Consider the following 25,491-nt stretch of genomic DNA (forward strand, 5'->3'; position numbering starts at 1 on the left):
CTTGCTCCAGCCAAATGTCTGGTGTCTCTGAGGCTGCAACAATTGTATTTTGTTTAGGTCCCCTAGATAAGATAGCAGATCAGAAGAATGGAGTATGAGGAAGGGAGCTAAGCTACTTGTCAAAGGCACAAGAGCATGTGGTGACCTGTTGGACAGACGGGGTGAGTGGGCACTGAGTATAAGATTTCAGTCTCGTGACGTGCAGGGCAGTGATGCCTTTGCCTGAGTCAGCACGGGAGGGGAAGCTGGCATGTGCTTCCTGGATGTCTCACAGACATCTGAAACTCATGGCCCTTCTCTTCCCTGCTTTCAAATAAGGTCCCCTTTCAGGGTCAAGTAGCATAAGCTGGGAACTTCAAGTCATTCTTGTCACCTTCCTCTCCCTTGACTGACATATCCACTCCATCACCAAGCTTAGCAGGTCTTATTTTCTAAATTTCTCCTCAATTCCCCTCCACCCCATCACTACTCCTGTTGTAGCTGCAGCTATATCTCACCTGGGCTCCTGCCAGTGCTTCCTGAAAAGCCTCCCACATCCACCCCTCTTCACTCCTCCACATCTCTTCTCCATGCACAGAGGTGTTTGTGCAAACTACACCTGTCACCCCAATATGCCTAGGAATGCAAAACTCTGAAATGAAGCCCACAGGCCCAGCCAGGCACAGCCCTTCCCTTGGCTGCCCCTGCTGCACCATCTCCATCTCATGGCCTCCTTTCAGTCCACACTCTTACTGGGATTCTTCCATGCACATAGCTGCTCTCCATTCCCAAGACATTCTTCCCTCCCTCCTTTGCCTGATTAATTTCTGTTTATCTCTCCCTTCTCAGCTCATGTCTCAGTTCTTCAGGGAAGCCTGCCCTGATCTCTGGGACTAAATCAAAATTCTCCAGTATAGGCTTGGCTATGAGGTACCACCTTTTCAAAGTTGTGGTTTACATTTGTTTGTGGGGTTTCTTTTATTCCTGTCTCTCTCTTCTGCTAGCTACAAGCTCCATGAGGACCAGGCCTTATCTGTGTTCACCATTATATCCCTGACACTTAAAATGCATACTTTCAATGAATGTAAGTATGTAAGCCTGTGCCTCTATAGAACAAAAGGCAAAATAAACCCCAGTCCACAGGAAAAAGCAGAATTTGTTCAATGGAATATTTCAACAAAAATGTTTCTAAAAGGAAAAGAATAGGCTCTAGTATCTACTAAGCTATTTTATTCTTAAACATAACTAGATAAAAAAGATTGGGAAAAACATATCACTCTTCCCACTTCATCAGTTTGTGGTACATAGTACAGTCAAGAGCCCACTGAATTATTCCATTTGGATGTCCTAGATATCTCAAGTTCAATAGGTCCAAAACTGAACTCATCATCTCTCAACTTCTCCCACCACTAACCAAACTTTATCCACCCCCAGTGATCACCATATTGGTAAATGGCACTATAAACCCCCAGTTCCCCAAATCAAGACCTTGGCTTTATCTTCCCCCCAACCCTCATATCTCATTTGTTACCAAATCCTAATAATTTTCCTCTGAGATGTCTCTCAAATACATCTTCCTTTCCCTAATCCTACTGTAACTATTCTGGTTCAGAGCATATCATCTCTTTCTTGGAATATTATTATTATTAGGTTAGTGAAAATGTAATTGTGGTTCTTGCAATTAAAAGTAATTTCATTTATTTGAGACAGAGTATGTCTCTGTTGCCCAGGCTGCAGCACAGTGCAGTGGTACAATTTTGGCTCACTGCAACCTCTGTTTCCCAGACTCAAGCCAACCTCCCACTTCAGCCTCCCAAGTAGCTGGGACTACAAGTGCATGTCACCATGCCTGGCTAATTTTTTTATTTTTGTAGAGATGAGTTTCCCAGAACCATGTTTCCCGGGCTGGTCTCAAACTCCTGAGCTCAAGTGATCCACCTGCCTAGGCCTCCAAAGTACTGGGATTCCAGGCGTGTACCACTACACCTGGCCCTCTTTCCTAAATTATATCCAACTTCTCTCCCTAACTCTAGTCACAGTCCCTGTATCTGTCAGAACAGGAAGGTCATGCTGCAGACAGATTTAAAAACAAACAAAGAAACAAACACTCAGGGGCTGAAAGCAAAGAAGGTTTATTCTGTCCTCTTGCTACATGTCCATCTGAGATCAGTGGGAGGCTCTGCTTTATGTCAGTCTCCTCAGGAGCCCAGATTGATGAGACACCTAACATCTAGGATATGGCTGGTTGTCATTGCAGAGGGAAGCAGAAATAAGGAATTGCACACTGGTTTTTAAATGCAATTAATCCAACAGATGTGACCATTGGTCAAGAGAAGCCATGTGGTCACACTTCTTTTTAAGAAGTCAGAGAAATACAATCCCACCATGTGCCCAGAAGGAGAAGACCCAGAAATATATTGGCAGAGAGTCTGCCATGCCTGCTAGCTTCTCTCCACAATGCAACCGAAGCATCTTTCCAAAATAGCAGGCTGGCATTCCTTCATACTTAAATTTGGTGCAGGGGGTTGCGGGGGGAGGTGAGGGGAAGTTGGGAAAAATCTCAACTAATTAAAAGAAAATAAAACAAAAACAAGACAACCATGTAGATCTTACAGAAGTACCTAATACTAATCCTCAACAAGAAAATCTTCTAAATAAATTTGGGTGAACATTTTCATCGAGGTGGTGAGAATACTAGTTACTTTTGTTCTTTATACTTCTTTGATTCTTTACAACAAACATTGCTTACCATTATAGTAAAGGAAGGGAAGAGAGAGAGAGAAAGAAGAAGGATTGTTAAACAGTTGTCCTTAAATCTAGACAAGGTCAAATGTTCAAAAACTTCTCACCACTTTTCTAAGAGCAAGTACAAATACTGAAGTGCACACATCTTAACAATGAGGAGGCTAAAGTCATTAATTAAGTGACTCAAGTACTGCATCTTTTCACTGAGTAAAGTAAGAATTTAAAATGCAATGTTATTCTTTCCAAACCTTTTGTCTTCCCATTTGGTGGCCTGCTATAAGCTGAGTATCATTATCCTTCTGTTATATTTTTTAGATCATTTTAGCCTGGTGTGCATACACACATACATGTGTGAAATATATATACTGTGTATATAATTGGTATTGAGTACAAGTTATTTCTCCATCAAATGATAGACCATCAAAGCTGGAGAGAAATTCAGAGGTCCTCTATTTCAAGCCCGTTGTTGGGTAGGTGGGGAAACTGAAATCTAGAGAGAATGAGAAGAGGCTCACCAAGTCACACAGCCAGTTCATGGAAATGATGGGATCACCAGAGCCGGGTTTCCTACTCCTAAATGTGGTGTTTTCTCCCTGAATCTACATGACTGCCTGGCTAGGCGGGCTGTCGTAGGGCTGGGGCAGCCTTGTCCTTGTTGTACTTCTTTTCTCTCTGCTGCCCCATAACCTGCCCCTCTGCCTCTTTCTGTTCATGTGATTTGACTATTTTATTCTGAGCAGAATTAATTAAAACCGAAATTGTATAATTTTCAATAATCAACATTTAAAACTTGAATTTCTTTTGCTGAACATTATAGTTCTTGTTTTGAAAAGAAGCCAGATAAAAGGTTTAGATGCTTCAAAAATATATTTTATTTAATAAGTGAAAATTAGTTGCCAAGAGAATGGAGCTTTGGAGGAAAATATTAGCCCCAAGGCCTATGTATTTTCAGACTTTAAGGTAGAGTCTGATTAAAATCACCAAGGATTTAAACCCTGCTCTAAAACTCTGCCAAAAACTGCCCTTTTAATATAGTACTTTCAAGTTTCAATGAAAGATAAATTAAAATGGTGGCTTGTCCTTAAAATTCTACCAAGAAACTTTGGTTGCCACAGAATCAGGCATGCAAGTTATCCCTTTGATGAGGCTAAATCTATGGCATGAATTTCATGTCTCCCCATAATGAGCCCTGAAGACTGAGCCAAGTCCTGGAGTAGATGATTTGACTAAGACAAGTGGGCTGAGCAACCCAGCTCAAAATGCTAGTAGAAAATGAACAGGTTCAAGTGATGGGCAGATGAAAGAAAGTGATGATCTTCAGAAAATAAATCCTAGGGATGTGTTCATTCTTTCTGGCAGCAAATAAGAGAAACATCACCTCCCAAATCTTGTATTTTAAGTAAATGAGGAGCTGAAATAATATTATCTCCATATATCTGACAGTGTTTATATGAGGTTGAACCATATGAAAGTGTCACCTTTGTATGCAACAAACGTCAAACACCAGCAATTTCATACTTTTCAATGTGATATATTCTTCACAGCATATAATCTTGATGACAGCCCTGCAAAGTGAAATTTGTTATACTCATCTTACAGATAAGATGATTGGCTCAGAGAGCTTGAGAGATATTTCCAAGCCATGTCACCAAGTATACTTCAGCAGGGATATGCCCTGGATTTCCTTCTCCCACCCTTTCATCATGTGTAATCACCTGCCTGCTTCATGAAACAAGATTATCTCACTCACAAGGGCAAAACCCAAGCCTTTTTAAGCTCAACAAATTCATAGATTTTGAATCAGTACTTTCTTTTATTGGACATACTCGTACAGCACAAAAGAAGCTTACTATTATCCCATGAATTTATTCATTTGAATCAATTGTCTTTAAAACATTTTTATTGCTCATCTCATCAGCAAAAACTTTTACATAAGCACCACATTATACATTTATTTATTTAATGATATGCATGTACTGTGCATTACTATGTATATAGATTTCAGTAAAATAGAAATTTAAGAAGAATGAGACAAAGATTAAATGAATACTTTAAAATAAATTTTAAAGTGCAATATTGGCATGAGAACTTTTTTGTTCATGTTAAGATTGTAACATACTGTGTTCAGTTTTAAAAATCTTGAATTAGTCCTCTGTGTTGAAGATGTAGCTAGTACAGTTTATTTTAATATTTGGTTTTAATGACTGTCACACTTGAAAATTTATGTGTCAAAGATGTGTAGATCCAAATAGAAATGGTCAGCTCTGATTACAAATTCACATCACTCACATTTCAATCCATCTACCAATTATGAGACATCATTTGTTGAAATGCTGCTAGCAAATTTCTGCGTTCCCTAATGTCGATTGCATGTTTCTGCAAGTTAATCAGAGGATACTTTTTTTAACAAAGGATGCCAAAAGTCCATTCAAACTCTTCATTTGGAACATTTTTTTAAACGGGTTAAAATTTTCTTAGTTGTCATGTTTCCTTAGGAAAGAAAGAAAAAAAATTCCCATTTGTGTGTTTTAAAATATGTTGTATTTTTAGTAGCTAAATCACAATGAAGAAAATACTTCCAACCCTCATTATTTGAAAGATATTTTTCAGAATACCTGTTGCATAGCGTACTGTGGTCAGCCACTTGTCATCACAGAACAGGCTGACACAAAAACCTTTCATAAAAGAAAAATGTCTAAGCTCCATATTTGGCCATTCTCTAAGGAACTTTGCCTGGAGGTTTTTGTAGTATTTCCCCCTCTCATTATGAATTATTCCAAAGTATCTATGATTTGTGATACTAGAAACTATAAACCTACTTACCAACTATATAAACTGCAGTACAGTTTGTACAGTGAAACCGTCCAACAAGAGAGTTTCGGTCATCAGCTCTTCCAGGATGAAGCACGATCATGTGCCATCTGTGCTGAGTAACTATCGAACATAACAGAGGAAGGTGCTTATGTCAATTCACTTTTTAAAATGTTAGTGAAGCTTAATTTCTTTCTCATTGATAAATTTAAATGGAAACTTTTAGAATTTTCTTTGTATTTTGAGATCTCAGAAACTGATTTCACAATCTCACCCTCAATCCACTGTCAAAACAATATGTTATTATTTATTGAGCATCTACTAAGTGCTAGGCACCTTACATGTACTCCTCTATAATCTTCTCAGTCATCTATGTGGTGCTGTTATTTTTATTTTTATTTTTTTCTTCTTTTGGAGACAGAGTCTCACTCTGTTGTCCAGGCCGGAGTGCAGTGGCATGATCTCAGATCACTGCAACCTCCATTTCCTGTGTTCAAGCAATTCTTGTACCTCAGCCTCCCAAGTAGCTGGAACCACATGCGTGTGCCACCACACCCCGCTATTTTTTTGTATTTTAAGAGAGGTAGGTCATCACCATGTTGCCCAGGCTGGTCTCGAACTCCTCAGCTCAGACAATCCTCCTTCCTTGGCTTCTCAAATTGCTAGGATTATAGGCGTAAGCCACAGTGCCAGGCCCTGTGGCATTGTTATCTTTACTTTATAGATGTGAATGTTAACGTCTAAAGGTTAAGTAACATGCAAAATCACATAGTGCCTCGGCGCAGCTGAAACCCCTTTTCTTTGCCTTTTCCCACAGCATCTCCCTCTAATAACAGATTTCACTAGCTTCTTCGTAAAAGTAGTCTCAATACTGGCTTCTTTTCCACATATGTGTGTAATCGGTCACATTTGGAAAATATTCTCAGCTCAATGCTGGAGCTTTTTATGTATATTCTCTATGTGAAGACCACAGGCGAAATATATTCCTTTCATGGCTGTTGAAAACCTCCTATCACACTAGGCATGAATTATTAGGTTGGTGCAAAGGTAATTGCAGTTTTTGCTACTGCTTTTAAATGGCAAAAAAAACTGCAGTTACTTTTGCACCAACCAATATTTCCATGGGCACTGTATGTGAAATTGAGACCTCTGTGTCTTCTGGAGTCACTGTCAAGTAGAGCTTTAAAAGGGCTTAGAGGCCAGACCCCTAACCTGTCTCAGTAGCTCTCCTATTATATTGCTTTGGTCACAGAATTATAACAACTTCCCTTCACTCTTTGTCTAAGGCCATACCTTTGCCTAATATGCTTAAAATGCACATAATTTATATCTATTTATGACTTAAATGACTTATGCTAGAGATTCCAAATACTGGTCAACAGGATGAATGAATTAGAATTATGCGGGACATGTATACATTAGGTGGGGTGGAGTGGGGAGCAGCTTCTTAAAACATATATATTCCTAGGTCTTACTACCTCGAGATTCTGATTTAGTGGATCTTTATTTAGATCCATGAATCTGTATTGATAAAGCATCACTGTTGATGCGATTGAGCACAGTCAGATGGCATATATATAATTTAATATTGGAGAGTAATAAAGTCTATGATGACAAAGCAGAGTCAAGAGATAGTGAGTGACTATAGATACTCTAATATGATTGTAGAGGAATGGTTAGGGAAGGCTTTTTTGAGTAGGTGACTGGAGCCCAGATCTGAATGAGGGAGCCATGCAGATAGCTGAGGGCACAGCATTGCAGAGGGAAGGAGCAACAAATACAAAGACTTGTTGGAGGATGAGCAAAGAGGCTGGAGAATGGTGAGAAGTGATGAAAATAAGAGTAAATAGGTCAATGAAGTATTAAGAGGCAATATCATATAGGATCTTATTGGCCATGATAACAGATTTAAATTTTAAAATTTTTTTAAGAGACAGCCTCTTGCTCTGTTGCCCAGGCTAGAGCACAGTGGTGTGATCATAGCTCACTGTAACCTCAAATTCCTGTGTTCAAGTGATCCTCCCACCTCAGCCTCCAGAATAGCTGGGACTACAGGCAAGCACCACCAAGCCTGGCTAATTTTAAAAATATATATTTTTGTAAAGACGGAGTCTCCCTATGTTGCCCAGGCTGCTCTCAAGCTCCTGGGCTCAAGTGATCCTCCTGCCTCAGCTTCCCAAAGTGCTGGAATTATAGGCCTGAACCACGGTGTCTGGCCTAAATTTTATTTTAAATGTGATGGGAAGCCATGTTAAAGTCAAGAGCAGGGAACTGACATGATTAGGCTTACATTTTAGAGGGATCACTCTGCTGTGTAAGGGAGAGAAACACCAGAGGCAAGAGCCGGGACCCTATCCAAGCAAGACTGTAACAGTGGCTTTGACTGAAGTGGGTGCCCTGGAGGAGATGACAAATGGTCAGATCTTACACGTATTTTAGAGGTAGAGCCAACATGATTTACTGATGGATTGGGTGTAGAGGACAAGAGAAAAAAAGAGTCACAAATGTGAAGTCAAAACTCCAAGGTTTTGTCCTAAGCAAATGAGTGAATGAGACATCACTACAGAGACAGAGCACACTGAAGAAGAAGCAAGAATGGAGGAAAAATAGAGTTCTGTTTTAAACATGATGAGTTTGAGATCCTGACATCCAACTTGGGCTATGGTGGGCAATTCCATATATGAGTCTGCATTCGAGCAAAGAGAAACAGGATGGTATTTAGACATGGGATTCATTATCAGAGTTGCTATTTGAGGCCATGGAACAGGCTGAGTGTAGCTGAAGAAGAGAAGCAGTCTCAGAACTGATTGTTAAGGCATTCCTTGTTCAGAAGCTGGGAAAGAAGCATGATCCAGCAAATCAAGCAAGGAAGGGAACCAGCAGAATGTGCAATGCCAGAAGCCACCTGAATTTTTTTCTTTTTTAAGGAGGGATTGATTCACTCAGCTAAATCTTCTAGGAGTTTGAATAATATAAGAATAAATAAATGGTCACTGGATTTGTTAGCAACCTTTAAAAGAATAGGTACAATGAAGTGTTAGGGATGAAAATTATAGATTTAAGAAAGAGTGGCAGGTAAGGATGTGAGGACAGTGAGTTTAGACAACTCTTTTGGGATTGGCTGGAAAGGGCAGCAAAGAAATGGGATAGGAGCTGGAGACAGACGTATGACTGAGAAAGGATTGTTTTTCTCTCTCTTTCTTTTATTTTTACTTTAAGTTCTGGGATATATGTACAGTACGTGCAGGTTTGTTATATAGGTAAACATGTGCCATGGTGGTTTGCTGCACTTATCAACCTGTCATTTAGGTTTTAAGCCCCACATGCATCAGGAATTTGTCCTAATGCTGTCCCTCCCTTTGTCCTCCACCCACCAACAGTCCCCGGTGTGTGATGTTCCCCTCCCTGCATCCGTGTGTTCTCATTGTTCAGCTCCCACTTATGAGTGAGAACATGCAGTGCTTGGTTTTCTGTTTCTGTGTTAGTTTGCTGAGAATGATGGCTTCTAGCTTCATCCACGTCCCTGCAAAGGACATGGACTCATTATTTTTTGTGGTTGCATAGTATTCCATGGTGTATATGTACTACATTTTCTTTATCCAGTCTATCATTGATGGGTATTTGGGTTGGTTCCAAGTCTTTGCTATTGGGAATGGTGCTGCAATAAACATATGTGTGCAGGTGTCTTTATAGCAGAATGATTTATAATCCTTTGGGTATATACCCAGTAATAGGATTGCTGGGTCAAATGATATTTCTGGTTCTAGATGAAAGGATTGTTCCTAAGGTAGATGCTATTACAACATGTTTGGATGCTGATGAGAATGATCTGGAAGGAAATTGATGCAGAAGAGAAGGGAGATATAATGTAAAGAAGGATTAGAATTGAACCTATAAGTAAGGTATTGGTATCACACTTACCAGTAAGAGGTTAGATGGAACACATAGGTTCCAACTCAAGAGGGTTGGCAAATTTAGGTAAAAGAATAAAGACCGTCTCTTCTCATTGACTATCTTTTCTCAGTGAAATAACAATCAAGGTAAACAGCTGAGACTCCGATTAGAGGAATTTGGGTTGGGAAGAGAGAAGGAGGTAGAAATGTAGTTCCAATTGCCAGGCAGTATATGGGGGCCATCTTCAGGTTACAATCATAAATTTAAAGTATCATGGTTGTGTTTTTTTCCAGCCATTTTCACTTGCTTAGGTAGAAGCCCAGGTTAGGCAAAGAATTTTTTTTAATTTTGGAATTTGGGGTGCCAATAAATAACATTGATCTTACCCTCCTGCATTCAGAATCAGCTGAAAGGTAAATACAAAAGAGTAACTTTTATGACCATAAAACAGATAAGAGAATGTGGTTTTCAAAATTCAGGTGTGGGTTGGAAAATTCTTCACTCCAGACTCATCCTGTTCCTGGCAGGCCCCTTCCTTCATGCAAAACAGGCCAGAATGTACCCTCTCCCCTGGCAGGAGGATGTGAAGAGAGGAGAGAGAAAGGTCTGAGCCAGGTATGTCACCCCCATCAGATAATTTGTTTCATCCACAGAAGGGAGGTGAGAGTGAGGACTGGGGAAAGAGCCTGGAAGATCAGCCTCACTCAGCCAGAGTGCTCAACTCTGGGTGCTCATTGGAATCACCTGGGATTGTTAAAAGAAACCAATGCCCAGGTGCACTCCAGAGATTCTGATCTAACTGGTCTGGGCTGCCATCTGGGCATCCAGACTTTTGAAAGTCCTACCAGGTGACTCTAATGTGAGTCCAAGGTTTTTCTCTAACAATAAGCATGGTTGACATTTTTCAGAAAAATATAACAGAGGCAGAAAAAGGGAGAGGAGACAAGAATGCTTTTTAAAAGTTATTACATTTACGCACTACCGAATTTAAAGAGGCAAGTGAGGGCATGAGATGACTGATGGGATAGTACAAAACAGTAGGGTCAGTGAATTGTATGGGTGTCCCAGAAAGGTTGTAGAATTGTTGGATTTGTGCTATAGAAGAAGGAAGCTGAAAGAACATGAGATAAAGACCAGAGAATGCAATGCTTAAATTGAGATTCTTAAATGCTGCCAAAATCGTACATTCTAAGGTATGGCCAACCATGAGAGTAGGTGACTAAGGTGGGGTGAAGCAGAAGATAGCTGGAGAGAAGAAGGTCATGGGCAAGAGACACCAGTGTGCTGGAGGAATCATCAATGTGGATGCTGAAATCACAAAGAATGATAACTGGACTCATGCTAGCCATAGCAACCTGGGCACCAGAAGAGAGGTAAGGCGTGCAGGTCCCTAGCTCCCAGCCCTCAGGTTCACAGGGATCCTGGTGAGATGGTTGCCTATTTTGATCCTGCTTTCTTTACCCTTTAACAGATGGCCAACTCCATATACAGTAGATCTGAGAAAGGGCGAGACGATCCAAAATATTACCTTTAGATATTAAGATAGAGAAAAAGCTTACAACTATTTTTCAGAAAGGGTTGAATCTGCATTTTCTATTGGTAAAAGTGAAAGAAAGGCCAGTGAAATGTTTACAGGCCCTGGGCATGAACCTTAAGAAAGGTCAGTTTTTTCTTCTCACCTCCTTGTCACATTAGTGGGTGGACAAATATGGAGCATGCCATGTTTGGTCATCCATTGACTTGAATCCATCAGTTTGATTTGTACCACTTGCACTCTGCTTTTACTATTGATGGATAACTATGCAGACGTCAATCACTTTTCATGTGTTCATTTTGCTAATTCCCCACCTCCCTTCCATCTTTCCCTACCTTTTGCCAATCTCCCAATTTGTTATGCAGCAATAATTTCCCCTCACACAGCTCCTGCCAATTGCAGTGCCAGATGGCTTCAGTTCTGAGCCCCCTCACCCAGCCCTTCCTTGAGAACAGCTGCCATTGTCATTGCTGTGAACACATCACAGCTTTGAACCCATAGCTGGGACCTAAACTTGATGCTCAGCATCGGGAGGGGCTGGTGCTAATGCAAGGAACCATGAAAACAGCACACACTTTTCCTTGCTGCTGTTCAGCAAGAGCCCTTAGAAAAGGCTCTTTAGCATTTTTTCAATCATCTGTGTATCAAAATCTCATTGTAGAGTTTAATTTCTTCACCACCTGACTCAGCTTCCTGGCCATGAAGTTCCCTTTGAGCCTTAAATGCAATTAGAACCCTGTTATTTCCCATCCTGAAAACAGATGTGAAAAAACAACTCTGTGTGTGTCTATGCGTGTGTCTGTGTACATGCATTTGTGAGCCTCTATCTTCAGAAATCCAGCACATTGTCTCATCCACATCCACATATTTTTATTTAAACATGATCACATAACAGGAAAAATACAATTTGGTTGCTGTTTGGACAATCTTCCCCTAAGTCAGCCTCCGAGGAAAAATAAAGGATTAGAATCCCTGTTTGTTTTTGATCTGGAGCCATACTATGTTCATCCCAACACTAAAACTCTGTTACTGTGACGCTACCTAAAAAGATCATATTTTTGAGTCCTCTGTGATGGCAGGTCAGTCGTGGGCCTAAAAACTCAAACAAAAAGAATCCTGAATCAAATTCCATGTAGACCAATATGCATTTCAAAGGCATTGCCCATGTAGTCAGTGGGTTAGGGTTTTTGTGTTGTTTTCTTTTTCTTTCTTTTTTAGAGGGTGGGGGAGGGAGAGGGGCTCTCTTTCATGTTAATCTAATTGTGCATAACCCAGGCACATTTTACCATGTAGGGAAACTCTTTAGCGTCCCTTCCCTACCACACACTTTGGCCCTCTTTCATTTTTCTCCTTCTGATGTCAGAGTGCCCCCCGCCCCCTCCCCGGCATACATTTTGGGAAGATTCCCAGGATGATGATGTATTCTGCTTTGCTGCTGAGGAATTTACTATCCCCTTACTTGGCAGCAAATGAAAGTGGGTATTAATTTCTCAGAGTGCTGGTAGAAACACGACAGAGGGGCTGCAAGAATGATACCCACCTAAATCTGTATGTAGTGCACAGCATGCTGCCGTTTCAAAAGGGAAAGAGAAAAGAAAATGAAAAGAAAAGATTCTCCTGAGTTGACTTCTCTGCATTTTGCATCGTTAGGTCTTGGAGAGAGATGCGAGAGGTTTGGGCCCTGAACAGAGTTAAATTATGCAGCTTCGGGGATGCCAGGTCCTCCAGAATAGGATGCTTCGTTTAGATTTTCCACAATGCTATTGAAGTGCTTATTTTCCTCCTGAAGAGACACAAACAGATGCAAACTTCTGTAAACACTTTAGAAATGAATTCAGTGAGTTTGGCCTCTCAGCAGTGCTCAATAGCTGACAGAAAAATGTCTAATTAGTGCAAGTGGAAATAATAGGGCCACTTGGATTCCTTCCATCCTCCTCCAAGTCTACTTTTCCAAGGAACTCAAAGGCCCTTTTGTCTGGCAGGTCACCCTCTCTCAGGCTTTTGTGCTCCAATCTATTAAGAGTAGAAGGGGGAAAAATAGATTAGGCAATGTTCTCTGCTCAAATATATGGCGTGTTCTTGAGGGATGCAGAATGGGGTGTTTGCAGCATCAGTTTACAGGTGCTTGGGGAAGGATTCCTCCATTGGCGACAGCCAAAAGCAATTCGCACGTGTGTGCTGAGAAGGCCCCCTTTCAAGACCCAGCTTTCCCTCACCAAGTGCCACAGAGCCCGCTCATTTTCCTTTTCCTTTCTCAGTTTCCAGTAACATCAATCCTCAGAGTTGGTGAAGAGAAGAAAGAGATTGAAAAAAATGAGATATTTAGCCATTCTCTGAGATAAGCCTTATAGGTGTTACATGCATGACCCATTATTTCTGTTTTGCTCTATTGAAACTTCCACTGAAACTCACTTTGGGAGTCTGTCTGTGCCTGTTTATGTCTCATCACACAAGAGAGTGGAAATGAGTAGCTGACTTCTTTCCATTTTTTTCATAGTGTTCCATGTCATTTATTAAGCTACCAAGCTCTGTGCTGAGCATTTGACCCACACTTCCTCTAATCCTGAAACAGCACCACACATGAATATTATCCACATTTCACAGATGAGGTCATTGAGAATAGAGTGGTTAAGTAACTTGCCATGGCAAATAAGTGCTAGAGCTAGGAAACAAACCGAGATACCCGTGGTTTCATCTCAGACTTTATATCGCTTTAATCTGTAAACGTTTGACTTGGTTCAATTTTTATATCTTCCGTGTCTCTACTGCATATACCTAATTTTTACTCTACCTTCTTGAACTGTAATCTGGGGTTCACTTTCTATTGATTTCTTTTTCTGTGCAATCTGGGCTTCTTTCATACCTGGCAATTTTCAACTGAATGCCAGATTATAAATTTTACTTTCTTGGATTGTGAACATTTTGTGTGCCTATAAATATTCTTGAGCTTTGTTCTGGGACTCAGTCAAGTTAGGAAATAATTTGATCCTTTTGAAGCTTTCTTCTAAGGTATCAGAGTTGGCCAAGAACAGTCATAGTCAAAGGCTAATTTAGTCTCCCTACCAAAGCAATACCTTTCTGAATACTCTACCCCATGTCCTGTAAATGACAAGACTCTTCTACACTGGGTGATAGAAACACAAGCTGCTTGAGGCCTAAGAATTGTTTCCTAAGAAAAACAAGCGCTTGAGGCCTAAGAATTGTTTCCTATGTTCATTTCAGGTGGCTTTTTCCCCCAGCTTTGGGTGGTTTCTTTCCATGCAGAAGCTGATCAGTATTCTGCTGAAGACTCAAAGGGGACCCTCTGCAGACCTCTGAACTTGCTTTGTGCAGCTATTTTCTTCTGGTACTCTGCCCTGTGAACTCTGGCTACCTTGGCCTCCCTAGACTCCAAGAAGCTGTGTCTCATAACTCAGGGAGACCATTTCATAAAGGATGCCACTGCACTTACTAAGTATCCTTGTAGCTCACTGTGAGGAGTGCCCAACTGTAGTGATCCCCAGCTATCACCAAATCATCATTTGCTCTCATAATCCAACTTTTGCTAGAGAATATCAAAGCACAAAAATTAAAAGCCATCTCCCGGGAAGTTTTCTTTCCTGTCTCTCATTTTTAAATATGTAACAAGAATACTCTTTTCATTTGGAATTTGTTTTTATTTGTCCTTGTTTTCCTTTTCATAGAATTTTCTCATTATAATGAAGGAAGTGGGGCCCCTAAAACTACTGTTTGGACTCAACAGTGAGTTCAGCCCCAGCTTTAAAGACCCAACTTTTTTGTTTGTTTGTTTTTTGAGACGGAGTCTTGCTCTGTCACCCAGGCTGGAGTGCAATGGCGCAATCTCGGCTCACTGCAACCTCCACCTCCCAGATTCAAGCAATTCTCCTGCCTTAGCCTCCCAAGTAGCTGGGATTACAGGCACGCCCCACCACACCTGTCTAATTTTTTTGTATTTTTAGTAGAGATGGGGTTTCACTATGTTGGCCAGACTGGCCTTGAACTCCTGGCCTCATGATCCACCCACCTTGGCCTCCTAATGTGCTGGGATTATAGGCATGAGCCACCACGCTTGGCCAAGACCCAACTTCTTATGCTCAGATTAGGCACTGCTCCACAGAACCCTGCTCAGGCCACAGGGGAAAAGCAGAAGATGAACTGATGCTCAAGAGACTTGTGTTCCTCAAGTATTGCAAAGATGTGGAGAAAATGGAACCTGTGCACTCTTGGTGGGCTTGTAAAATGGTGCAAACTCTGTGGAAAACAGCATGGATGTTCCTCAAAAAATTAAACATAAAACTCTCATGTGATCAAGCAATCCCACTTCTAGGTATATATCCAAAAGAAGTAAAGCAGGGTATTGAAGAGATATTTGCATACCTATGTCCATGGCAGCACTATTCACAACAAAAAGAGGTGAAGTCACCCAAATGTTCATTGATGGATGAATGAGCAAACAAAACATGGTATATACATACAATGGATTATTATTCAAACTTAAAAGGGAAAACCTTAAAAGGAAAGCCTGCCACATGCCACAATATGGATGGACCTTGAAGATATCATGCTAAATGAAGTAAAAAGACTAATGCTGTATGAGTTCACTAATATGAGGTATCTAAAGTGGTCAACTTCATAGAAGCAGAAAGCAATGTTGGAGCTCAGAAAAGGATACCCCAAAGTAAGACATTTTGGCATGTTGAGTACTTCGAAGTAAAGGAGATTGAAAGACCCCAGAAGCAGCCTCAGAAGCAAGTTCTCTCTGACCTTCTCCTGCCCTCCTCTCTCTCACTCTTCTTTCACCACTAAACCAAGTCATAGAAACCACAGAATTCCTCTTCCTTAAGGCAAGTCATAGAAGTTAGAACTCCTCTCCACCAAAGCAAGTCATAAAACCTAGAAATATTACTCTAACCTTTCCCTGCCTTTCTGTGTAGAGGCTGGCCATAAAAAAATTCTCTGTCCTATCTTGTCTGATAGTAGATTATAAGACCTGTACCTGGAAGGAAGGATACTAGACAGATAGGCTGAGAAAAATCTCACCAGATAGGTCTTGCTGAGTCCCATCACACCTAGTCTATTATGATTAGTCATACTCCTCCTGTCCAATGACATTTCTACATGGCTGTCTATTCTTTGTCAAATTTAAGCCTTAAAAACAGTCAGTTTTTTCTGGGTCTTTGGGTCTTCATTTCTAAAGGCTCCCATCTAACATCAAACTTTGATTAAATAAATTTGTTATGCTTTTCTCTTGCTAACCTGTCTTGTATTATAGGAGTGTCAGCTGTGACCCTTATGATGGGAGAGGAAAGGTGTCACACCTCTTAACCCCTACAGTAGAATGGTGGTTGCCAGGAATTGGGGAGAGTGGAAAAAGGGGAGTTGTTGTTTAATGGGTATAACGTTTTGGATTTGCAAAGTGAAAAATGTCTGAAGATTTGTTTTGCAACAACGTGAACATACTTAACACTACTGAAATGTATACTTAAAAATGTCAAGATGGTAAATTTTATGTTATGCATTTTTTACCACTGTGAAAGAGAGAAACCAGGAACAGTGGCTCATGCCTGTAATGCCAGCTACTCAGAAACTGAGGTGGGAGGATCACTTGGGCCCAGGAGGTTGAGGCTGCAGTGAGCTATATGATCAGCCACTGCACTCCAGCCTGGGTGACAGAGTGAGATCCTGTCTCTAAAAATTAATTAAAAATAAGTAAATAAAAATAAAAGAGAGAGAGAGACTTGAATTTTTGCCTAGCGCTGACTCTTTTGATTTTATAACTTTGGAAAGTCACTTAATCTTGCAGCTTCAGTTTCCTTTTCTTGTTTAGACTTTAGAGTTACTATAAAATTTCAATGTCATAGAGGTGTGTGTGAACATTTTTCACAGACTAGATGGTCCTACACAAGTGGAAACCATTATTCTCAGTGAGGAAAGAGTGGGAATCACCTCCGGAGAATAGCCTGCCTCTGAACATTGCCACCCGAGTAGTTACTGCAGCTTCCCTAAAACTAAAGTGAGACACCAATAAGAATGGAGAACAAGGCTGGGCGCAGTAGCTTATGCCTGTAATCCCAGCACTTTGGGAGGCCGAGGCGGGCAGATCACGAGGTCAGGAGTTCGAGACTAGCCTGGCCAACATAGTGAAACCCCATCTCTACTAAAAAATACAAAAATTAGCTGGGCGTGGTGGTGAGCACCTATAGTCCCTCTTACTCAAGAGGCTGAGGCTGGAGAATCACTTGAATCCAAAAGACAGAGGTTGCAGTGAGCCAAGATCGCACCACTGCACTCCAGCTTGGGTGATAGAGATGAAAAAAAAAAAGAAAAGGAAAAAAGATGGAGAGCAGAACTCTAAATCAAGCATGCATGGAAGTGTAACATCAAAAAGAGGGCATTCACAGGCTATCTGAGTACCCCCCAAGGTCCATAGCCATGAGCAGGTTGGCAGGAATAGTGTTGTTCCTTCTAAGTAAAAGTAGAAGGAAGGCTGGAAGTGGCAGAAACTGCAAGTACTGAAGATAGTAGCTGAAGATACAAAACAAAGGACTATATCTACGTGTCTTTAGCACAGGAAGGACCCTTGCTGAGAGATTGGCCTTAGTAGACACAGCTGGCCACATATACAACCATCAATTTGCTTTTCCATTTTTGATTTACATTTTATGAATGCCAATGACAGACTTTTTTTTTTCTTTTTGAGACAGAGTCTTGCTGTGTTGCCCAGACTAGAGTGCAGTGGCACAATCTTGGCTTGCTGCAACCTCTGCCTCCTGGGTTTAAGTGATTCTCCTGCCTCAGCCTCCTGAGTAGCTGGAACTACAGGCACGTGCCACCATGCCCGGCTAATATTTGTATTTTTAGTAGAGATGGGGTTTCACCATGTTGACTAGGCTGGTCTCGAACTTCTGACGTCAAGTGATCCACCCATCTCAGCCTCCCAAAGTGCTGGGATTAAAGGCTTCAGCCACTGCGCCCAGCCAACAGACTTTTTCTCATTTATGAAACTTGTATTTTTCAGATTGATGGTTTATTTGACAAACTCAGTAGAAGTTTTGGGCATTGCAATTTTTGTTAGGCTTTTTCTGGTTGGAAGGAACAGAAACTCAATCAAGTAAATACATAAAAGGGGGTGTGCAATATTTTGAAAATACATGTGGCATACTAAACGGGACATGTAATTCCTAGAATGGCACTCATGAAAACGTGGACTGGCATTCAGAGCCATTCTTGGATCCTCCCTTGTGTTGCCCATAAACATGGCTTGGCCATACTCTACTTTCTTTCTATACTTCAATAACAGGCAAATTCTTTCTATATTTTTTAGTTCAGATTGATACATTGGTTTTTTAAAGCCTGGCCACAGAGTCATGAGGGGTCAGGTTATCAGGTAGCTACACTTGATCAGGTGGCCTTGATCTGGTTGTGGGGTGGAGAAAAAAGGGTGTCAAGGCCAAGTAGCAAAATACGTGGCTACCTCAAAGACAGAGGCTGTAGGCACAGCAGTTTCCTTAGAAAGGGTTATGGTGTGCCTTAGAAAGGCAGTTATTCATGTCAGGGTCTTTGGGAAGATCCAATCAATAGTACCTCTCTTCCTCTCCTGGATTCTGAGCAAATGGAGAAATAAAAGAAAAGAGGCAAACAAGAGATGAAATAGTACCCTTAATTCTGATAAAGGGCAAGTTAGAAGATGTAGCTTTGTATTGGACATAGGGAATCTGCTAGTGGAACCCCAAAATTATAAAGACTTCCCCATTTAGTCACAGGAACAGGGCCAAGCAGAATACTCCATGTAGGGCAGCTTACTAGACAAGACTTATGATATAGAAAAGTGACAACAAATTGCTGTTTCCTTTGGACAGCTTGTTCCCAGGAGAAAAAAGGGAGAAGTCATACACGCCCACTTTCTTCTTCCAAAATTTACCAGTCAGATTAGTCACTCCACCCCCCATGGAGCAGAGTGAGGAAAGTGATAGAAAGAGGCCGGGGATGCTAGGGTCATAGAGCTCCCGTCACGTGGAAGGAAATATCAAGAGGAGAGAAGAGATATTCTCCCCAACAGTTGGCAACTCTATCCCAGTGAGAGCAATGATTGACTCAGACCAAAAAGATAAGTCGAGTAAAAAATTATATGCTTAATAAACACATTGATAGTTTAAATATCTTAACAGGTTAAGTAAGCATCAGTTTTAAAACGGAAAGATTATTGTGCTGGTATTTGGCAGGCATTACCTGACTGATGAAAGCCTGTGAATACAAATATTCTGTAACCAATTATGTATATGGCATTTATTAACATAGTAGTAAATATCAGATAATTGACTCAAAGAGGACCCTCTGCAGATCTCTGAACTTGCTTTGTGCAGCTCTCTTCTTCTGGTACTCTGCCCTGTTAACCCACCACGTGGGCCTTTCCAGACTCCCAGCAGCTCCATCCAGCTTCCTAACATGGAGTCAGGGCAACAAGGGAGCATGTAGGATCTGAATTTGGACCTCCTGTGTTCAAACCTCAGCGCTTAGTCACAGGTCATGTGACCTCAGCATATCACTTCACCTCTCTGCATCTCAGGTTTCCCATCTTACATATGAGAATAATAATAGAAACTGCCTCTTAGGATTGCTAGGAGGATACTGAATTAGTGCATATAAATCACCTAGCACTGTGCCTGGCACCTGGTTTTGCCCAGTAAGTGTTAATACTTAGGAATATGTGGTGATGAAAGCAGTGCTTTGTGTAGTAACATTGTAGTAGGAAAATGGACAATGCTTACAAGGCTTTCTAGGCTTCATGTGTGAACAAACATGCCCAGAAAGCAGTCAGCATGATTTAGTTTAGCATATGAAGATAATAGCATTTGGGTGATAAACTCATTTACGCTACTAGCTATGTAACCACTAAATCAAAGGTCTTTAGTACAACACCCTAGCAGAGCAAACGATGATGTTTTTTCATAAAAACTTGATTATTTATTTCTACTTCTCACTCTTTATGTTACACTTTCATTTCATGCTGGGTTTCTTCTTTTTCTTATTTTATTCATTAACGAAACATGATGATATAAATCAAATATGGACTGTTATCTAAAATTCTATATTTCTTCCTAATTAAAATGTAGGCAATAAATGAAGCAGAGTGTCATGAACTAATGTGGAAGTTCTCCTAGATGATGGTGATTGAAAGAAGAAAACAGCAGAACAATATGTTTAGTGTGACGTCATTTATGTATGAAAGAGAGAAAAAGAGATAGGAAAGGCAGGAGAAGGCAAAGCAAGACAATGATCAATTAATATCTAAATATAAATAAAAGGATAGAGGTTCTGGAAGGATCTTCTCTCCCAAACCATTGTCAAGGAGAGTTGGAGCAGTAGGAGAAGAAATAAAATAAGGGGTGGGGAAACTATGGGGCGCTTTTACTTTTTACCCTACATAGTTTTTGTTGTTGTTGTTGAGACGGAGTCTCACTCTGTCACCCAGGCTGGAGTGCAGTGGCTGGATCTCCGCTCACTGCAACCTCTGCCTCCTGGGTTCAAGTGATTCTCCCGCGTCAGCCTCCCGAGTAGCTGGGACTACAGGCGCCCATTACCACGCCTAGCTAATTTTTGTATTTTTAGTAGAGACAGGGTTTCACCATGTTGGCCAGGCTGGTCTCGAACTCCCAGCCTCAAGAGATCCCCCTGCCTCGGCCTCCCAAGGTGCTGAGATTACAGGCATGAGCCACCATGCCTGGCCCTACCTTTTTACCCTATGCACTTTAGTATTGTTTGAGTTTTTAACAACAGGAAGTATGCATTTATCGCTTCTATAATTTTATAAATGTAATGGGGGAAATTGAATGAAGAAAATACTATTTTATTGCACAATTGAACTGGATTTTTCTGTTTTCTTTCTTTTGGTTCAGCTGCCTAATAAAGTATTTTTCTCTTCCTAGCTGTGGGTTTTGTTGTATTAATGAAAATACCTCCCACTCTAAGCCTGGCCCTCAGCCTGCCGGCGTTTCCGCCTGGCTCAAGATCTTCCACGCTGTTCCTCCAGGCGTCCCTGAGGGCCTCCATCCTCGCTCAGGACTGTGCGGCTGCGGCAGCTATTGTGTTCTTGGTGGACCGGTTCCTGTATGGGCTCGACGTCTCTGGAAAACTTCTGCAGGTCGCCAAAGGTCTCCACAAGTTGCAGCCAACCACCCCAATTGCCCCGCAGGTGGTTATTCGCCAAGCCCGAATCTCCATGAACTCAGGTAGGCTCCCTCCTGCTGGCCGCCCCCGCGTCCTCGGTGTCTGCAGCTCCACTTCCCTCCCGAGCTACTTGACCTCTGTGGGACACCCGGAGCACCGGGCCCTGCGTGCCATCTTTCCGAGCCCGGGGCTCCCCTCCCCCGCCCCTGTGCCCTTCCACCCGCCTCTTTGCCAGCACAAAGGCCCTGGCATAAAGGGTTTCAGAGCCAAAAGCAGTAGAGAAAATTGTGAAAGGGTGTGGAAAATACTAATTGGAGCTTTTGTCTTCTAACAAATCTGTCCTGCTGCTTTCAAACAGGGGTATCTGAATTGCTATACTTCTGACCAAGAGTCTTTAAAAAGCAGATTAGAATTCTACTATTTTCTCTTCGCTCTCCTGTCTCCTTTCTGTAGGGCCACTTGACTAAGCTAACAATAGAACTGACAAACCCACTGAAGTAATTTGAGGGTTTTTTTCATCATTCAGAACACCGGTACAGTACCTGATTAGGTCTTAAAGTATCTTTTTTTTTTTTTTTTCTGTCACTTTGAATGAAATGAAAAAGGAGGCTGACATTCTAACTTAAGATGTGGTGTGGAGGAGGGCCGGAGGGGAGGGGGGTCTGCTATGCATTACTGCAAGGTCCACTTCCATAGAATTCTTGAATTATTTAAACTGCTGGTAGCCATTAGATTTAGAAACGTGTAGCCTGTTATTCCTGTTTCCAAGACTGAAAAAGTAAAGGATGAAAAGAGAAGGCAAGTTACCCCTACCAGAAATGGGACTGGTTCATTTTCTGGTTGGTTTTAGCTATTGCTATTATTTTAATAACTCTGGTCTTTAAGAGGTTAAAATCTCTTTACTTTATTTCCTTTGAAAAGGAACTGTACTAACTATGCTAAATAGGACAATTGCTGAATGCAGAGAGGGACAGAGACAAAAGGACATGGGAGAAATGGGCTAGTGGAGGTTACCTTTTCAAAAGCCCAAGTTCATTTACGCTCAAATTCTTGCAACTGTGCATAAATTGTGCATGTCTTGTTATTTACTTATCTCAAGTAACTCAGGGACAGAGTTGAACTTAGGAAAAATTTCTTCTTTCAAATGTTCCTGATGTAATTTATAATGTCTGAGACATGAAAGAAACCTAACAACTGTTGTTCCTTCTGATGGTGTCAGATGGTAATGATGTATGAGCAGGTCATTCTCTGAGGGGAACAGAGTGGCGAAGGCTGGAGGGTGCAGGCAGGGTTCTAGTACTGGTTCTCATCAAGAAGAGCTTGGAACAGAGAAATGTAGCTTATTTTCTGCCATACAGCATTGCTATAGTGTGACATGGAAACTGAGGTCAAATGGTAAACAGGGACGTTAATAGCTTTGCTTTTACATGTCCAAACTGATCTTTCAGGTTCCCATTTTTGTTTTTGTTTTGTTTTTGAGACAGTCTTGCTCTGTTGCCCAAGCTGGAGTGCAGTGGCCTGATCACAACCCACTGCAGCCTCGACTTCCGGGGCTCAGGTGATGTTCCCACCTCAGCCTCCTAAGTAGCTGAGACTATAGGCATGCTCCACCACACCTAGCTAATTTTTGTATTTTTTGTAAAGACTGGGTTTTGCCATGTTGCCCAGGCTGGTCTCAAACTCCTGACCTCAGGTGATCCACCCACCTCAGCCTCCCAAAATGTGGGTATAACAGGTGTAAACTGCCATGCCTGACCAGGTTTCCTTTTTTGAAATTGGTTTTGGGAGGGTTTTTAAAATTATTTCTCTCAAAGTTCTAATCAGGTGGTATAGCAGTTTTCTCCTGATGACGAGAAAGCCTTGGTATGATCACGATCATGAAATGAAAAAGGAGGCTGACATTCTAACTTAAGATGTGGTATGGAGGAGGGCCGGAGGGGAGGGGGGTCTGCTATGATGATGCTCCTCTACTCGCATTATCCTGTGTCTAACATAAAGGTCCTGGATCTCTTTCCCCAATAGTTGGGATTGTCTTTTCCTCAAAGACACTATTAGAAGTGCCACAGAAAGACAAATATAGCCTCAGAGTTAAGTCTTCTTGTGTAAATGTCTGCCCCAAAACATCTGGAGACTCCACCTACACTGGCTGTCTCAGAGAGAGAGAAGGACTGGGACTGCGAGCAGGGATGGTTTAGGGGTAACAGAAGAAGATTTGCTGAAAGGAGGCTCTCAGGCTAAGCACTTAGGAATCGTGGGGTGGAGAAGTGAAAGAGATTATATAATATTGTAAGGGGTAAGGAAGAAAAACAAAGGTAATACAAGAGGACAGCAGTCTTGCTATTATCCTTCTGATCCAGCACTTCCTGGTATCCACCACAGGGTTCCATCCAGTCAAACACTCAATGTAGTGGGATGTCAGAAGCAAGAGAAGATTCACAAGGCTGGGCACAGTAGCTCAGGCCTGTAATCCCAGCACTTTGGGAGGCCGAAGCGGGCGGATTACCTGAGGTCAGGAGTTCGAGACCAGCCTGGCCAACATGGTGAAACCCCGTCTCTACTAAAAAATACAAAAATTAGCTGGGCGTGGTGGCAGGCACCTGTAATCCCAGCTACTTAGGAGGCTGAGGCAGGAGAATCCCTTGAACCCGGGAGGTGGAGGTTGCAGTGAGTGAGATCGCGCCATTGCACTCCAGCCTGGGGGACAAGATCGAGACTTCGTCTCAAAAAAAAAGAGAAGACTCATAAGGCCTGCTCACCTCACTCTTGCCTGAAATTAGGAGACAAAACCTTTCAAACCACAGTTACAGATAAAGACTCAGATTTCCAATTCCATCAACATGGAGGACTGAGCAAGTGCAGTCTTCTCCCATTACAAATACATAGATATGGTGAATTAAAGATGTGTAGGTACCTGAAACATAAAAAGTATTTAAAATCACAGCAGTAGACTACTGCTTACGACACATAGCCAAAGGAACTTACACTTGAGCAAAGACCTCAAGGGAAGGGGCTGTCATTTTAATCCCTGGGCAGAGATGAGAGACAGTTGCTTTGTGCCCATGTGAGAAGTAAAATATTTGCATCAAGCTGGAATCTTAAAGGTTTGCACAGGCTATAAAAGGAGACTGAACAATCCCACCAGCCTGCGCAGAGAAGTTACAAGGACACTTGCTGTCTGCCCAAGCTCTGGAATGGAGGGGAAAAAAAACTCCCCTCTAAAATAAAAATCTCAACTCTGTGCCAAATTTCAGTGTGGAGTCTGAATTTACTCTGCCCACAAAGCAGGAAACCTGCCATCAAATAATTAAGAAAAAAAATTGTTCGAGACTGAAATTTCTGGACCCCAGGAGATCAAATGCAAAACTATGCTCTAGAGAAGTATCCACATCCCAGGACCTTGGGAATCTCACAGGAAAATATTCTTGGCTAAAGATGACCTTACCTTAAAATTTATAAGCAACAGGCTGGGTGGTGGCTCACGCCTGCAATCCCAGCATTTTGGGAGGTCAAGGAGAGTGGATTACCTGAAGTCAGGAGTTCCAGACCAGCCTGGCTAACATGGCGAAACCCCGTCTTTATTAAAAACACAAAAAATTAGCCTGGTGTGGTGGCAGGTGCCTGTAATCCTAGCTACTTGGGAGACTGAGGCAGGAGAATTGCTTGAACCCGGGAGGCAGAGGTTGCAGTTAACCCAGATCATGTCATTGCACTCCAGCCTGGGTAACAGTGAGACTCTGTCTCAAAAAAAAAGAAAAAAGAAAAAAATGAGAAAGTAATGGTAATTGATGAATTGATGGGGAATTCCCCACAAAACAGGCAGAGCATACAAGTTCATTTTTATATAGACAAGATACAAGAATTCAACCACAAAACTGTGACTGAAGAGCACAGAACACCCTCCCAGTTGGTGAGATAAGCTTTTGGCATTTCATCTGCTAATAAGGGTGTCCAACTGCCAACCAGACTGCTTCAATGGGGTGAATGAGATAAAATAAATCCTTAGAAAAATGAAGTGAAAAACAAAGATACAAAAATGCAAGCTTAATGTATTTATTATTATCGGTTTCAAGAGTTATACAATTATTTTGCTAAATGATAATAAAAATTTCTAAATGCTCACTCTCAGTGTTTCACTTAATCTCCTCGATTCAGGCCAGCAACAAAAAGACACAAATGGTAGTGCTCCAGAGTAGTGCTCCCCAAACTTCTGTGTGCTCTGAATCCCCTAAAGATCTTATTAAAATGCAGATTCCGATTTAGTAGATCTCTGGTACGGCCTGAGATGCTGCTGTTCTATGAACCTTGCTTGACTAGCAAGGGATGATCTAAAGATTCTAACCATGTGCTTGGCTGCCCACCTG

At 41.6% G+C, this 25,491-nt stretch overlaps 1 protein-coding gene across 15 annotated transcripts in view; it reads left to right on the forward strand.

Moving 5' to 3' along the window:
• The window catches only part of ALPK1 (alpha kinase 1), a 146,003-nt gene that overhangs the window by 92,576 nt on the left and 27,936 nt on the right, over positions 1–25,491 (forward strand). For 14 of the 15 annotated variants that reach the window (XR_004052750.1, XR_004052749.1, XM_030915250.1 and 11 more), the window contains one exon: positions 20,994–21,192. Coding sequence is in view for 13 of the 15 variants with exons in the window: in XM_030915250.1 (XP_030771110.1) it covers positions 20,994–21,192 (199 nt within the window). In the remaining 2 variants the exon portion in view is untranslated. Of the gene's footprint in view, positions 1–20,889; positions 21,193–25,491 lie in introns of all 15 variants that reach the window. The other variant, XM_030915278.1, reaches the window with a different exon arrangement.

The sequence above is a fragment of the Rhinopithecus roxellana genome, chromosome 2 (genome assembly GCF_007565055.1).
Source record: "Rhinopithecus roxellana isolate Shanxi Qingling chromosome 2, ASM756505v1, whole genome shotgun sequence".
In the NCBI taxonomy this organism is placed as follows: domain Eukaryota; kingdom Metazoa; phylum Chordata; class Mammalia; order Primates; family Cercopithecidae; genus Rhinopithecus; species Rhinopithecus roxellana.